Below are 16,622 nucleotides of genomic sequence, written 5' to 3'. Positions count from 1 at the left end.
GTTTTTCTAGCACCTGACTTAGCACCTCATAGGTGCCCAATAAATACCTGATGACTGAAACAATGAATAAATGAAAATTCTATGAGAAAGGAACCGTGTCAGCTTCTGATTTTCCCCTATTCATCGTTGTTTTTCTAACACCAGTCTTAGCACCTCATAGGTGCCCAATAAATACTTGTTGATGACTGAAACAATAAATGAATGAACCAGGATGGTATGTTTGAGAAAATACAAATGAGTTCTGTTGCAGAAAGTCAGGGACCCCGAACCGAGGGACCAGCTGGAGCAGTGGCAGAGGAACATAAATTGTGAAGATTTCATTTTAATATGGGCATATATCAGTTCCCAAATAATACTTTTATAATTTCTTACACCTGCCTTTACTTCAATCTCTGAACATAAATTCTGAAGATTTCATTTTAATATGGACATTTATCAGTTCCAAAAATTAATACTTTTATAATTTCTTATGCCTGTATTTACTTTAATCTCTTAACCCTGTTACCTTCATAAACTGAGAATGTACATCACCTCAGGACCACTATTGTGTTAACTGTACAAACTTATTGTAAAACGTGTGTTTAAACAATATGAAATCAGTGCACATTGAAAAAGAACAGAATAAGAGTGATTTTCATGGAACAAGGGAAGACAACCATAAGGTCTCACTGCCTGCAGTGTCAGGCAGAATACAGCCATAATTTTCCTCTTGCAGAGAGCCTATAAATGGACGTGCAAGTAGGGAAGATATTACTAAGTTCTTTTCCTAGCAAGAAATATTAATAATTAAGACCCTGGGAAAGGAAAGCATTCCTGGAGGGAGGTCTATAAATGGCGACTCTGGAAGTGTCTGTCTCATGAGGTTGAGATAAGGACTGAAATTCGCCCTGGTCTCCTGCAGTACCCTCAGGCTTACTAGGATTGGGAAACCCTGCCCTGGTAAATTTGAGGTCAGACTGGTTCTCTGCTCTCAAACCCTGCTTTCTGTTGTTTAAGATGTTTATCAAGATAATATGTGCACCGCTGAACAAAGACCCTTATCAGGAGTTTCTGATTTTGTCCTTGACCTGTTTCCTCAGAAGCATGTGATCTTTGTTCTCCTTTTTGCCCTCTGAAGCATGTGATCTTTGTGACCTACTCCCTATTCGTATAGCTCCTCCCCTTTTGAAGTCCTTAATAAAAACCTGCTGGTTTTGCAGCTCAGGTGGGCATCACAGTCCTACCGATATGTGATGTCACCCCCGGAGGCCTAGCTGTAAAATTCCTCTTCGTACTCTTTCTATTTCTCAGCCGGCTGACACTTACGGAAAATAGAAAGAACCTACGGTGAAATATTGGGGGCAGGTTCCCCCAATAGAGTTCTATATGGCAGCAAGCAGAGGCACATGGGGCAGAGTAGATGGACCATGCCATAAAAGCAGGCAAAGGCTATATCATGAAAAGCCTTATGTGAAAAGCTATGCATTTGTATTTCTGCATAGATCTCTATCGTAGTAAAGGCAATCCATAGCAGTAAGGACTGGACTCCTGAGGCAGGGCAACCAGCTGGGAGGCTGTGCAGAAAGACAGGTGGGAAGGGAGGGGGGCCTGAACTGAGGGAGCAAGGGAGGAAATGGAGGCGATGTGTGTCAGGAGATAGCAACAAAGTCAAATCTATAGAACTCTGATGAATGCCTGGGCTTGGAAGATGGAAAGGAGGGATAGTACCAGAGGAAGAGTCTGAGATGACTCTCAGGGTTCTGTTTTGGATGACTAAATGGAAGGAGGGGAATTGGCAAGCTTTAAGAACAGAGAAAGAACGGCAGGTTCAAAGGGAAGATGAGGAGCTTAGTTTTAGACTTGAGTTTGAGGGTAGCACTCAGGAGAGATCTGGGCTCATGATACAGAACAGGGGTCATGAGCATATAAACAAGTTTGAAGCTGGGGTTGAAAAGAACATAGTAGAGGGCAGAGTCTTGGCAAAAAATGGCATGTGAGGGACAAAGGGGAAGAAAAGAGCCCACAATGGAAACTGCGGGACAAATGGCCAGAGAGATAATACAAAGTAAGACTGGGTTTTCCTAAGTGAGGGGCAAGGTCAGCAATGTCAGATGTGCCAAGAAAAATAAGGAAGGAAAAGTGATCAGGTATTCTGGCTATGTCGAGGTCTGATGACTTTGGGGAGTGGTGGGACGAGAGCAAGATTGTAGCCATGACTTAGGGAAGTAGAGGTAGCAACTCTAGATAACTCTTCCAAGAAAGGTGGCTGGGTAAAAGAGGCGGGACAGGGTGCAGCATAGGTTAATCGGAGGGTTTTTGTTTTTTCCAAAACGAGAGTAAACAGAGAATATTTAAATGAGAAGGGTTGATGAAACAGGAAAGAAAATGAACAAATGATGGAACCCAGTCCTTGAGGCAAAGGAGGAGATAGGATCTCAAGCACAAATAGAGGACTTAGTCTTAAACACCATTTCTTTCATAGAATTAAAGGCAAAAGGATAGGGTCAGCTAAAGATCAGCTGGCAAAGGATAGAAGAGGAAGTTGAGACGCCTTAATTGATGGCTGCAACTTAGTGGAGCAAAAGTCAAGGTAGGAGGTTGAGGAGAGGAATGAATATGTGGAAGAGGAGTGAATATGTGGAAGACATAAAGGGAAACAGGCAAGTGACCTGCCTGAGGATATGGGGAGGGCTGAGCCATGCTGAGGGCCTATTTGGTGGCACACTAGTGTAATAGTGTCAAAAGCACAATGTGTCTACTATGGAGCTGGCAGGGCTTTAGGTTACCACAAGAAAAGTGCAGTCTTGCTCTGCATGGTTAGAGTCCTCAAGGAAAGAGAACTCCCTTTCTGTACCACACACTCAAACAGAGGCTGACAAACCGGAGCAAGTTCAAGGATGGTAACTGGGATGAAGGTGTGAGGAAATCCCAAAAGTGATCATTCTGAAGCTGGTCTGAGACAGAGTGAATAGGCTGTTCCTTAGTCTGCCAAGATCATGGAAATACATATTGATTACCAATTAACAGAGCAGCACCTCCAGTATTTATTGTCCCTTGATTATACAATCAGGCCTTAATCGCACTGGAGAAGGGTGGGGAGATCAGGAGACAGAAAGAGGAGAGGAAGCGGTGGCTTATGCCTGTAATCCCAGCACTTTGGGAGGCCAAGGCGGGCGGATCACGAGGTCAGGAGATCGAGACCACCTGGCAAACAGTGAAACCCCGTCTCTACTAAAAAAATACAAAAAGTTAGCCAGGCATGGCGGCAGGTAGTCCCAGCTACTCGGGGGGCTGAGGCAGGAGAATGGTGTGAACCTGGGAGGCGGAGCTTGCAGTGAGCCCAGATCGCGCCACTGCACTCCAGCCTGGGCAACAGAGTGAGACTCCATCTCAAAAAAAAAAAAAGGAGAGGAAGACATTGGTGAACTTCATTTCCATGGGTAGAAGTGGACGACAGAGGCAAACTGACTTCCAAATAAAATCAAGAGATCAGGGCTAATCAATCAGAGACACTAGTAAAAGAATTTTGTTACTGCTTAATTCCACATAGCAAATTCATTTCTGCCCTCCCGCCACCAAGATACTGATTCTTGTCTCCTTCCTCTGTTTCATCCCATCAGTTACCAAAGTCCAGCAAATACCACCTCCTTAATCTCTCAACTCCTCCCACCTCTCTCCATCTCCACTGTCACTGCCTTCATCCAGATCTTCATCCTGATATCTGGATCACTGCAACTGTACCCAACTGGTCCCCTGCTTGTCTTCTTCTGTCCAGTGTAACCACCACATTGCTGCCTGGGTAATTTAAAACATGAGAGGATGTCTCACCTGTTTTAAAATCTTCAGTGTCCTGCTCTCCACCCCCGCCCCCACATTTTAGAGTCCAAACTTCTAGGCCTGGCAATATTAATGACTACTGTTTATTATTTATCATCTACCAGTGCCAAGTGAGTAATATATCACCTCATTCAGTTTTTATTTCCCCTTCATAGAGATGAGGAAACTGAAGCTTAGAAAGGAAGTGACTTGCCCAGGGTCACAAAACTAGTTCAGTGGCAATGCGAATACTGGCAGGCAGCTATCTTGGATCCCAAAGTCTATGTGCTCTTAACATCTACTGTCCACAGCGTCCTTCACAATGTGGCCAGTGCTTACCTTTCCAGTCACCTCTCATCCTACACCTCCACACTGCCACTCCGGTGAACCACAAGCAGGCCATGCATTCTCACCTCTAGCCCTTTGCTCATACCACTTCGAACCACTCTTCACCTGTAAAATCTTATTCATCCTTTAGGTCTTGGCTAAAGCAGCACTTCCTCACTGAAACCTTTTTTGATGAGTCAGCCTGACTTATGAGTACCCTAAGTTATCCTCTACCAAACCTCCGTAATAGCTCCATACCATACCGTTGCTATCTCCTTGACTTAAAAAAAGGTAAACTCTTTGGGGACAGGGATGTGTATCTTACTCATTTTTGTATTCCCAGCTTGCAGTGCAGTGCCAGACACACAGCTGAAGCTCAATAAATGTTTATTCTCTATAATGAGATGCTGGCTGGGAACAGAAAAGGGAACCTATGGTTGAATAATGGAAAGTCCAGTACTCAGCTCTTAAAGGATTTCAAAATCATGTCACATGAGGGCAGGAAGGAGCTGGCCAAGATAAACGGAAGGGGAAGGGGAGATGTTCTAAGCAGCAGAAGCAAAGGGCTATAGGTGAGACACACCTGCAAGCAGCTTAACAAGACTGGAGCAGCGTTGGGGGATGGGAGAGCAGTTCAGCAACATGAGCCATTCCAAGACTGGCCTTTTTTTTATTCAAGTGTTAGGTCATTTCCTCAGGGAAGCTATCCCTGACCAGCTAGCTTTTATGCTTCCCCCAATTACTCTCCATCCCATGACCCTGTTTCTTTTTGTAGTACGTTTCAGAATCTGAAACACCTACCAACCCTCATTGACAATGCCGCCCCCGCTGGCACCACCACTATTATTAGAAGGTGCCATGAAACAGGGTTCTTTTTCATCTTATTTTACTGATAGATCACCAGTGCCCACAATAATGCCAGGCAATAACAGGCAAATACGTGTTTCATTCATTCATCCAACAAATATGTATTGAGCATATATAAAATGCTAGGCATTGCTCTATATGCTGGGGATATAACAAAACACGACAAAATTTGCTGTCGTCGTTAAGTTTACTATCAGCAAATACGTTAAATATGCTTAGCCTAGAGAAGAAAAAGTGAGAGGAAGACGACAAACTAGCAGCTTTCAATGATGTATAGGGCAATTAAATGCAGGGATGATTCCAAGAGCCTAAAGAAGGAACAGTGAGCTAAGACTACTGAGTAGCTGCTTTCAGCTCAACCTAAGACTCAGAACTGGGGAAGGACCAAACAGGAGCAACCAGAAGTAGAAAGCTTTCTGCCACTGAAGATATCTGGCCAGTGGGCAGAGGTGTCAGAGAAAAAAATCTAAGTAGACAATGAAAAAGGGAGCCTGGGATCCACAGGTCCCAAACTGGCAGCCACAGATATGACTGGTTACAGCTGAACAGCGTTTTGTAAAAATTGAGTTGCCAATGTTTTTAAAAAACAGAATTACTTGCCAATTTTTTAAAAATGGCATCAGTCGCCAGTGTTTAAAAATCAGGTAATTGCACGCACGTGCACACACACACAGTTTGGCTTTTACTTCTCCAACATCATGCACGTTAGTACTGTACTTATAAAATTCATTTCGGTAAAATTAAAAGTTTGACTCTATTTCTGACAAATGTTCTAACACCTGCATTTACCTTACCGGATTGATTCTTATTGTGCATTATTTTTTAACCCCGTAACCAAGGAATCGAGAATCTTCTTTCTCAGAAAGTAAACTTATTTAACCTCCTCACTTAACAAATGACGGAGTATCATTCCCATTTTACAGATGAGGAAAAAGCAGCTTAAAAGAGGAAGGAACGTGCCAGAGACAGCAAAGCCAGACACAGCCAGGCTAGGAATCCAAATGTCCTATCTCCCGTGGTCCAACACTGAAGATTCTGAGCATTGCCTACCAAGAAGACAGGAGGGGCTAACTTAGGAAATCAGCACGAGCTTCCTAGTCAGAAGACCCCGGACTGAACCAGTCTGAGGGGACGCGGCTACAGACGAAGGGCGCCCGCCGTAATCAGTGAGTCCCTGGAGGAGGAAGGACCACCCAGAAGCTGGCAGAGGAAGACCCTGAGACCTGCTGTGACCCTCGCCCTCCCTGGAGAGCTCGCCCCTTGACTCCAGGCTTCCAAAACCGGCCCAGCAAGACCCCACTACACCCTCGCTCGCCGCTGCTCACTTACCGCCGCTCAACTTCCGGCAACCACAGCTTTCTCTGAGGCGCGCGCCCCGATGACGCAACGCGGCCCTGCCCGCGCCTGCCACCAGGAAGCGGCGCGCGTGCGCAGAGGACCAGAGGCAAGCCGGAGAAATGCGCCCCTAGCACCAGGCTAAGTGGGAGGAACTTGAGCCGTGGGGAGGGCGGGGCATCAGGGGAAGGCGATGGAGAGTGTCTCCCTCACCAGGTGTCGGATCGTCTACATTCCCTTCGGGCTTTTAAGAAAGTGCCCCACGTTCTCTCTTTTGATTTCAGAGGATAACAGGAATGATCACCATGGCCATTCTCCAGGAGAGGCGGCATCAAACGCAACACAGGGACCATGAGGGTGGCAGGTGTGGAGAGCCAGGAGATGAGAATTTTAGTAGGAAAAGGCCGGTAAACGTCGACAGTGACCAACTTGCCTTTTCTAAACCAGCCATCATTTTCATAGCTCCTCACTGTAAGTGAGATGAAGTTATTCCCTCTCAATACTTGTTGGTTACATACTATGCGCGTGCGAAGCACTGGACAGGTGTTGAAGATACAGCAGTGATTATGACAAGTTTCTCTATCTGGCCTGTAAGGCCTTTCACAAGTTAACTTTGATATACCACTCTAGACTCATAATCAAGAACGATGACTGCTGTTAATTTACTAGCCACCGTATGTTCAGGGTTTTACGTCTCTAATCCTCACAAGAGTCCTGAAAGGTATCGCCAAGTTACATATGAAGAACAGAATCTAAGAAAAGTTAGGTGGCTTGCTGAAAGTTAAAGGGCTTTTGGGCCAGGAACATAATCTGAAGTCTGTTTGATTCTGGCAAATAAGAAAACAAATCCAGACTAATAAGGATACTTATTAGAAAGGATTACTGCAAGAAATGGGAGAGGTAGGAGAGAAGGAACTGTGCAATAGCAGAGGGAGACTATTGCAATAGAGAGATCACTCTGACCAAAAAATCCGCAGATGTTTCAATAGTTAGGAAAAAAGAGGGTTCCCCCACCCCCAACACTCCCCAAAGGCAGGTAAACAACGCTAGAAACAACCGAATATGGAAAGTGGGATGAAGAGGTGGCTTGATCAGATATTAGATCAGAGAATGTTTTATCTTGAGACCAACCTATTCTCAGGAGGGGTTGTATGCTAGCTCAAGCTGAGAGTGGGTTAAAGTAAGGAGCCTGGGGAAAGGAAAGAAGCTTAACCCAAGTTTGGTTCATAAGCATTTTTTCCATCTGGTCAATGGAGACAAGCAGCTCTGTAATCATTTATGAGGCAAAGAATGGGAATTCAGAAGGACTGTGTTTGACCTTGCCACAGTAAACAAGGGAGGCAACCATGAGTCATTTAAGTGACATGAGAATGGGTATTTCTTTGTAGTGAACACTTTCTGAAGCACAAAAAGGTTAAGAAAGATTTCTTTTTTTCTCTTTTTTTTTTTTTTTTTTTGTGACAGGGTCTCCCTCTGTCACCCAGGATGGAGTACAGTGGAGTGATCATAGCTCACTGCAGACTCAACCTCCTGAGCTCAAGGGATCCTCCCACCTCAGCCTCCTGAGTAGCTGGGACTACAGGTGCATGCCATCATGCCAGGCTAATTTTTTCATTTTTTGTAGAGACTGGGTCTTGCTATGTTGCCAAGGCTGGTCTTGAACTCCTGGACTCAAGTTATCCTCCCACCTCCACCTCCCAAAGTGCTGGGATCACAAGTGTGAGCCACCTTGCCCAGCAAGAAGGATTTCTTTTTTCTTTTTCTTTCTTTCTTTTTTTTTTTTTTTTTTTTTTTTTGAGATGGAGTTTCACTCTTGTTGCCCAAACTGGAGTGCAATGGTGCAATCTCGGCTCCCTGCAACCAAACAGTAGGGATGTCACCTCCTATATGAAGGCATACCTCATATGCACCACCTCTAGGCTTTACTCTATTGAGCATATATGAGCCTAAGTTAAAGTTAGTTCTTTATAAGTTTGACTCCACTGCTGGGTTTTGTGATTTTATAGTGAACACCTTTTACAGCTTCTGCCCAACTCACAGTAATCCTTGCTTCTCTGGGAACTGCTGATTCTCCAGCTATGTTTGTACCACCTGTGCCATCCCAGCCTCCACCCCCTCCAGAGTTGACTGGAGTAAAGCGGACATAGGACGATTCTTTATCCTGAGTTTGGGACTTTTGAACTGATGTTCATAGAGTGGGAATAGGATTAGTTTATGTAGATCATTGGCAGTATCCTAGAGAGGGAGTTTCCTTGAATTCTTAGCTTGAGATTCCTATGGCTGACTTGACTCAAGCCCTCCTCAAAGCAAAGTAATCCAAAGCATCACTAGATTCCACAAAGCATGCCATGCTAGGTGGCTTGAACATTTGTTCCCTCCAAAACTCATGTTAAAATTTAATTGCCATTGTGATCATATTGGGAGGTGGGATCTTTAAGAGGTGTTTAGGTCATGGGTTTCCACCCTCATGAATGCACTAATGCGGTTATCATGGGGATGAGTTCTTTATTACAGGAGCTCCTTTTTGCTCTCTCTTGCCCTCTCTTTGCTCTTTCATCATGTCATGATGCATCAGGAAGGTCCTTACCAGATGCCAGCACCTTGATATTACACTTCCCAGCCTCCAGAATTGTGAGCCAATAAATTTCTGTTCATTATAAATTACCCAGTCTGTGATATTCTGTTATGGGAGCACAAAACAGACTAAGACACTCTAGTAACTATTCACAAAGTTGATTTCTGTCACTTGCAAACCTGAAGTAGCTCCACAGGGTTGAAATCATGTCTTTCTGTCTCAGGTCAGACATTGTCTCCTAACGGCCTAAGAAGTGCTGGAAAAATATTTGTTAATTAACAGATAAGGTCTGGGAATCCAAAATAGATATGAGGACCAGAGCTAATGATTGCTCAGATGACAAATGAGGCTTCCTTGTTAGCAGGAAGACAGGGTGAGGCTAAGGAAGAAGACCTGCCTCTACTGCCTGGAATGGGATAGGCAGACCACTGGAGCTCCAAGACCATGGAGCATTAAGAAGGATGTAGAACCAGGAGCCTTAAAAAGGCAGAGAATGTTCTCAGACACAGCAGGGTCACGAGGCCCTGTGACACTTATTCACGGCTACAGTGATTCAGGTCAATCCCCCTTCATCATTTGTCTTGCATCTCAGTTGAGGAGAGTACATGCTCCCCACAATGAGAACTATATGTCACATCAAGCTAGGCTTTGAAAGCCTGACAAATTGTGGAATGATAGATATTGGCAAATAAGATCTTTAACAGCATGTTTACTTTATTTATTTTATTTTATTCAGAGTCTCTCTTTGTCACCCAGGCTGGAGTGCAGTGGCCCAATCTTGGCTCACTGCAGCCTCAACTTTCTGGGCTCAAGTGATCCTCCTGCCTCAGCCCCCCAAGTAGTTGGGACTGCAGGTTTGCATCACAGGACCTGGCTAATTTTTGTATTTTTAGTAGAGACAGGGTTTCACCATGGTGCCCAGGCTTGTCTCGAACTCCTGGACTCCAGCCATCTGCCTGCATCAGCCTCCCGGTGTGCTGGGATTACAGGCATGAGCCACCATCCCTGGCCAATAGCATGTCTCTATGGCACTTAGGGTGCATAAACAGTCAGGAGCATCCCAGCATCTTTTTCATGATGAGTTAAGACTATTAAATCCACCTCCTGGAAGTCCATGCAGTGCCCATCTTCAAAAGAGGTCAGAAATTGTCCACAAGTCAAGTAGCCAAATGACCAATTTATTAAATGGACAATTTGCAAGCTCATAGATTTTCTGAATGAACACTTTGCTAACATTACCAATGTATAAGGTTTATAGCAATTTCTATTGAAAGGAAGGGCTTCACAAGCTTTTAAAGATTGATGTGATACTGTGATTGACAGGTTTACATTTTATTTTCAGAGGAGCATTTTAAGGAATTTTCTATTTATCAAAATATAAGGGTGGTTTATTCTGCCTTTGAATATATTTAACATATGAATACATTAATGAAGAATATGTTCCTGAATGTGGATTTTTCTTGATTGTATTAATATTATGCCATTCAGTTTACTTTCTTTTCATTCCCTTTCTCTGCTTCTCTTCTATCTCCCCATGTCTCAGTTTCTCCCTCTGCCTTCTCCTCATATCTTCATCTCTCTGTCTTTTTTTTCCCCCCCTTAGAAACAGATTCTTGCTCTGTTGCCCAGGCTGAAATGCAGTGGTGTGATCATAGCTCACTGCAGCCTCCAACTCCCAGGCTCAAGTGATCCTCTCACCTCAGCCTCCCAAAGGGTTGAGATTACCAGCATAGGCCACCATGCCCAGCTCCTCTCTACCTTAGTCTCCTCCTACAATCACTCCTCATCTCTGCCTTTCAGTATCCTCGTCTCCTGCACATCCCTTGCCCTCTCTCTCATTTTCACTGTCCCCCACCTTTTCCCCTTAGTCCTTCCTCTCTGATGCCCTGTCTCACACCCCCATTTCCTCCTATTTTTCCCCTGTCACCCACAGTCTCTTTATTCCTCCTTTCCTGTCTCTCCCTGCAGTAGCAGCAAGCTGGAGGCAAAGACAAATTGAACATTCTTCAATGTGCTGCCATGAAAAAAAACAAAATCACTTACTGCAACTTCACCACCATTGTAGGAAAACGTGATTAGAAACCTCATCCAATATGAATTGTATTAAATTTTGTGAATAGTTACAAAGAAGTCAATGTTTGGTAAATTGGTAAATTGGGCAATTGGTCATTTGAAGAACTGGCTTGAAGTTAATCAGCCTTAAGCCCATGAAAAGAATCCTGAAGGAGTTTCTGGGTCTGCAAGGTTCTTTCTTAATGATCAAGGTCCCTATAACAGCCTTCTCTTAGGAGGTGCTTATTTTAGTATTTAGGGCAGAAGGCCTGACTTCATCTGGATTTTGTGCAAGCCATCAGCCACTGATGGGATGGGGCTTTCTTAGTGGGCTGGGGCTGACATTTCTGTATCATAGTCTGTTGTCTTTTATACATTCAAAAATTAATTTCCATCGTTCAGACAGGAGTAGGAAGAGCAGACTGATAAAGTAGAAAGGAAGCACATTCCAAAATCAGACCTTGGAGTAGTTCTTCAATCTCTCTGGGCCTCAGTTTGCCTATTTGTAAAGATGGAAATCTCCCTCATGAAGTTGTTGTAAAGGCAACATTACATAACGGCAACAATACCATTAGATAACATTAGATAAAACACAAAGCCTGGCACATGGTATGTGCTCAGCATGTTTTAAAAATGCATAGGAGTGCCCTCTGTATACCAGACACTATGCAAGCACTAGAGACACTGTATACAATAATGCATAGACCTTTTTCCTTAGACTCTGATAATTTATATTTATTGACCATTTATTGTTCTTGTCAGACTCAAATCCAGGTCTCTTTGACTCAGAGGCAGAGTTCACAATCGGTTCTCTCCACTAGTTGCCTCGATTGTTCATGATAAAGAATGGACACTTAGCTACTTGTCCATGTGGAGTGCTCTTTTGGAGTGTTCTTTGGTCCTGAGGGACCCTGAGGAGCAGCTCTGTCATAGGGAGGTCTTCTGAACAATGGTTTCTGAGCTGGAAACAGACCAGCTGCAGCTTCTGAAACTGGGATTAAAGTCTCCTAAACTCCCCTAGTTCTGAACAAGAAGTTTGGGGAGTGCAAAGCAAAGTGAGAATGAAGCTTTTTATAAAAAGTAAATCCTTTTGAAAAGACATTTACAAATGTGATCAGAAACCAAAGAGAAACCCCATATCAAACTTTGTTAACATGTGGTGGTACATTTCAATACATCTTCTTAGTCCAGGAGACTCAGAAAGGTAGAAATAAATAAATCACATACAGTATGCTTTTAAACATCATATTTTAGGTAGGTAAAAATATCTCATGTTAACAGATCATGCAAAGAGGAACACAAAATACAAAATATCAGCTTGCTCCATTTGCTATACATATTATGGTTTAGCATCAAGTTTTAAAACATAAATCACAAGCAGATTGCAACATAAACGCCAAGTAAAACTATATGTTCCTATGTCTTTGCCAGTTTTTGCTGAACAGGTATGGCCATGAAAGATTACAATGACTTTTTGACAAACGCAACAGAACTCACAGATAAAAATGCACTTGGATCCTTCAAAGCCTCACCTTCTGTAGGTGCACAGGAATCCATGTCAGCTGTTCGTCTACTCAACATATCATTTTGAGCTGCCACCACTCTTGGGAATACTGTATATGTGTATGTATGCATACTTAAGAGGGCACATTGTTAAAATACTATATTATGTTTTTTTGAGACAGAGTCTTGCTCTGTTGCCCAGGCTGGAGTGCAGTGGCATGATCTTGGCTCACTGCAACCTCCACCTCCTGGGTTCAAGCGATTCTCGTGCCTTGGCCTCCTGAGTAACTGGGGCTACAGGCATGCCCCACCATGCCCAGATAATTTTTTAGTTTTAGTATAGACAAGGTTTCGCCATATTGGCCAGACTGGTCTTGAACTCCTGGCCTCAAATGATCTGCCCACCTTGGCCTCCCAACGTGCTGGGATTATAGGCTTGAGCTACGACGCCCAGCCAAGAGGACACATTTTTGCCTTTTGGAGAAAATATGCTACAATAAGCTGGAACCCCAGAGGATTTGTATTCTAACTTTCTCACATAACTAGCTATGTGACCTTGGGTACCTCTCTCACCTTGCTGCACCTCAATTTGCTCCTCTGCAAACTAGAGTTAGAACATTCCCCTCCTGTGGGGTGTTGCTGGACTTAAATGAGACAAACCTAGTACAGCCCTCAAAAAATATGGCATTCTGCCCCCATTCCTTCTTTTAATTTTTAATGTGCAACAATTCAAAAATATTTCATTTCTCTTTCTTTTGAGGACGACTTTTGCCACCACTTTTTTAATAGCCAAAGGAAATTTGGGGTTAAAGACGATGGGTGTGCAAGCTGCATAATTTTCTATCCACTCTAAACATGTGTGAGTAAGAAATAATAAGGCAGAATTTCCAGGGTGGTTCAGACACTGGTTCTGGAGAAAGCTGTAAAAGAGGCTCAGAAGAGAAGTTTTCTGAGAAGGGGGCCCCTGTGGAACAGCTGTCATGCCTCTCAAGGTGACCCCTGGAAAGGGACAGCAACTATTCGCATGGATAAGGTCTCTGCACAGTCATACAGCTCCATTCCAGGAGGGCTCAAGAGTTCTTTTCAATTCTCCAGTGGAACCCTAGCCATGTGTCCCTTCAGTTGTCAATCATTTGACTCGGAAAGCTTGAATTACAATGACAGTCTGAGGCTCCCATAGTTCCTGAGGAGCAGGAGAGCTCCATCCAGGTCTGATTCTCTTTTTTTTCTTTTTGAACCAAGTTACAAGAAACAGGTCTGATATTCTTGCAAAGGTTCTGCTTCCTCCTCAAAGTTCAATCTCTCTGCTGATCACCACCATCTGCTGTTCTTCTATGGTGCCTAAGAACTTTCCAAACTACCAAGCCCCTAAGACTGTGGTTTGGATTCCAGAAAGCCCAGGTGCCTGCCTGGCAACACACAGGCCTTCGTCTTCTATTTCCCCTTGTTGGACATCATAAGAATCGTTTTGTTGCATCCCCTCAGAGCCTCCCTTAGGAGCGAATACGCAGAATTCTCTTGAACGTCTTCTTGAAGTTCTCATTGCACAAGGGGTAGATGAGGGGATTCAGCGTGGAGTTGATATAGCCCAGCCAGATGGTGAACATGTGCAGATGTTCATTGCAACAGCTCTTGCAGAAGGCAATGACCATGAAGAAGATGAAGTAAGGGATCCAGCAGAGGATGAAGGCTGCCATGATAAAACCCAACTGTTTGGCGGCCTTCCTTTCGCGGTTCATGTGCAATCCAGATACATACTGTCTTGAATGTGAGCGGAGCCTCTTCCAAGTAAACTTGATGTAATCCAGGCCTGTGTTAGACCCACTCCTCAATTTGCCTTTGCCTGGTGCTGTCTCTGTGATGGTATCTGAATCTGTTCGAGAGAAAGATTGGCTATCACCTAACATCTGATCCTCTGGCATCTCGCTGGCCTCATGTGTGTTCAGGCCCTGCTCATCTGTCTTGAGCTGGCCATGGCTCTGGTTGTCGGCTACACAGTCCCTGCTACTCCCCTCTGCTGCAGTCTGCATCTGCATAATATCAAGTGGAAAGCAGTGGAGTTTGTCCACTTCTCCATCGTCCTCTTGGCTGAAGACAACTGGGGATTTCATCTCCTTTGGGGTTTGGGATGGTGACTTCAAGACAGATCCACCACCAGCATCTTTTGGCTTCCTTTTCAGAACCTCCCAGGGAGACTCCTTCCCTGGTTTCTTGGTACCCACCTTGGGGTTCTCTGGCCTCAGCTTAATTTCTGAGAAGGAAGGGAGGGATCCATTGATGAGCTCCCGGTGCTGGCAGTGTTGTTGTACGGCCTTGTAGATCTTGGCATAGAACCAGAGCATGAGCAAGGTGGGCAGGTAGAAGTTGATGATGGCAGTCATGACCTTGAACCAGGTGACATCATAGAAATCTGTCTCACACTTGTCCTCTCGGCGCACCGAGGTCTGCTGCATGAAGTGATTCCAGCCTAGAATGGGAATAACCCACAGAAAAGAGAGAAACCAGGCCCCCAAAATGGTGGCTGAGGCTCGAGTCTTGGTACGATACTTAAGGTACCTGAGGGGCTGCTGGACAGAGCGGTAGCGATCAATGCACAGGATGAAGACACTGAAAATGGACGCTGTGCTGGCCACGTAGTCCATGGAAAGCCAAAAGAGGCAGAGAGGACGGCCCAGTAACCACTTGGACGTGAGCAGGTAGAGGATGTTCATAGGCATGACGACAGCACCCACGATCAGGTCCGCCACCGAGAGGCTGACGATGTACAGGTTCCCCACGGTGTGGAGCTTCCGCTCACTCCGTACAGCATACAGCACCAGCAGGTTGAGCCCCACTGTGACCAAGGAGATAGTGCTCAGGACCACCACCAGTGGCATCAGCTGGGGGCTGGCCATAGTGGTCTTGTTCCCCTCACACATCTTGTCTTCTGAGAGGCAGGAGGAATTGGGGAGGGTCATTGGCATAAGAGCAGCCACCAGTTATGGCTCACTCCCTGGGAGAAAAGATAGAAAAAGTAAGGTCAGAGACTTGGGTGATCAGTGGCCACTTAGCAGCATGATGTTCATCAGACTGGAGTTGTATGCTCTTGGGGGTAATAGACACTGCTGGTTACCTACTCAACAGCCATGTCCCCTTTTCCTTATTCATGCATTCATTCCCTCACTCGACAACTATTTATTGAATTCCTGTCACTCTTCTAGGTATTGAGGATATAGCTGTGAACAAAACAGACAAAAATGTTTGCTCTTACAGAATGTGCATTCTAGTGAGAGAGTTGGGCAGAAGCAAGGTAAATAAGGAGTTTGTAGAAATCTAATTCTGCACATGTTCTGGGAATGTGGGCTGCATCCTCATGTGTCTAAGCGGAATATGGCAATCTAGTTCCTCTTTACAGTGGCGGATAGAGGAGTGACCATGAGATACCACCATGGCCAAAGAGTTGGATGAGGATGTCAAATGGCAGAGGTGGAGTTTTTAGGAACGTTCTTCCTTTCTGACAAATGAGCAAAACAAGAAAAATTGTTGTTGCTCACTTGCCTCCTTCTTCCTGACAGGATGTGAGGAAGTGATGTTTGAGGCCATGACAGTCATCTTGGGACCATCGGGAATGCCAAGAAAATGCCAACCTAGGGCCTTACTGTCACTAAGCTGCTGAGCCAACTCTGGAATCTTCTTCTCCCAGACTTGTTATTATGGGAAATAATTAAATGGGTTTTGTTTTGCTTTGCTTTGCTTTTTTTCTTTTTGCTTACATCACTGTTGTGGGAGTTCTTACTTGCAGCTAAAACCATCCCTAACTGATACAGAAGAGATTCTAAGGGGACACACCAGAGGCACATAAAGCATGAAATAAATCTAGCATATCTTTTTGAGGAAAGTTCTCAAGTGAAAAGGGGATTATGTTATTTGGAAAAGTATATTTGTTGTTTTACTTTTCTATTTGAAAAACAATTTTTTAAAAATTACATAAATCATGTAATTTGAAAATGGTGAAATGGTGAAATGAAAATGGTGGCTTATACCCATAATATGGGTGAAAATGGTGGCTTATACCCATAATCCCAGCATTTAGGGAGTCTGAGGTGGGAGGATTGCTTGAGGGCAAGAGTTAAAGGTGGAATGATCACTTGAGGTCAAGAGTTGCAGCCTGGGCAACACAGTGGAATCC

General features: G+C 44.4%; 2 protein-coding genes across 20 annotated transcripts in view; both read right to left on the bottom strand.

Moving 5' to 3' along the window:
* The window catches only part of ATG7 (autophagy related 7), a 267,087-nt gene extending 260,735 nt beyond the window's left edge, over positions 1 to 6,352 (bottom strand). For all 16 annotated transcript variants that reach the window (XM_065539502.1, XM_045384718.2, XM_005547834.4 and 13 more), the window contains exon 1: positions 6,319 to 6,352. The gene's annotated coding sequence lies outside the window, so the exon portion shown is untranslated. The remainder of the gene's footprint in view (positions 1 to 6,318) is intronic.
* A 5,306-nt stretch (positions 6,353 to 11,658) lies between these two features.
* Positions 11,659 to 16,622, bottom strand: part of HRH1 (histamine receptor H1) — a 130,305-nt gene continuing 125,341 nt past the window's right edge. For all 4 annotated transcript variants that reach the window (XM_045385746.2, XM_005547818.4, XM_065539507.2 and 1 more), the window contains exon 2: positions 11,659 to 15,446. In XM_045385746.2, coding sequence (XP_045241681.2) covers positions 13,948 to 15,417 — 1,470 coding nt within the window. In that variant the 5' untranslated portion in view covers positions 15,418 to 15,446 and the 3' untranslated portion in view covers positions 11,659 to 13,947. The remainder of the gene's footprint in view (positions 15,447 to 16,622) is intronic.

This window comes from Macaca fascicularis, chromosome 2 (genome assembly GCF_037993035.2).
Source record: "Macaca fascicularis isolate 582-1 chromosome 2, T2T-MFA8v1.1".
In the NCBI taxonomy this organism is placed as follows: domain Eukaryota; kingdom Metazoa; phylum Chordata; class Mammalia; order Primates; family Cercopithecidae; genus Macaca; species Macaca fascicularis.
This window is presented reverse-complemented; position numbering and strand designations above follow the sequence as displayed.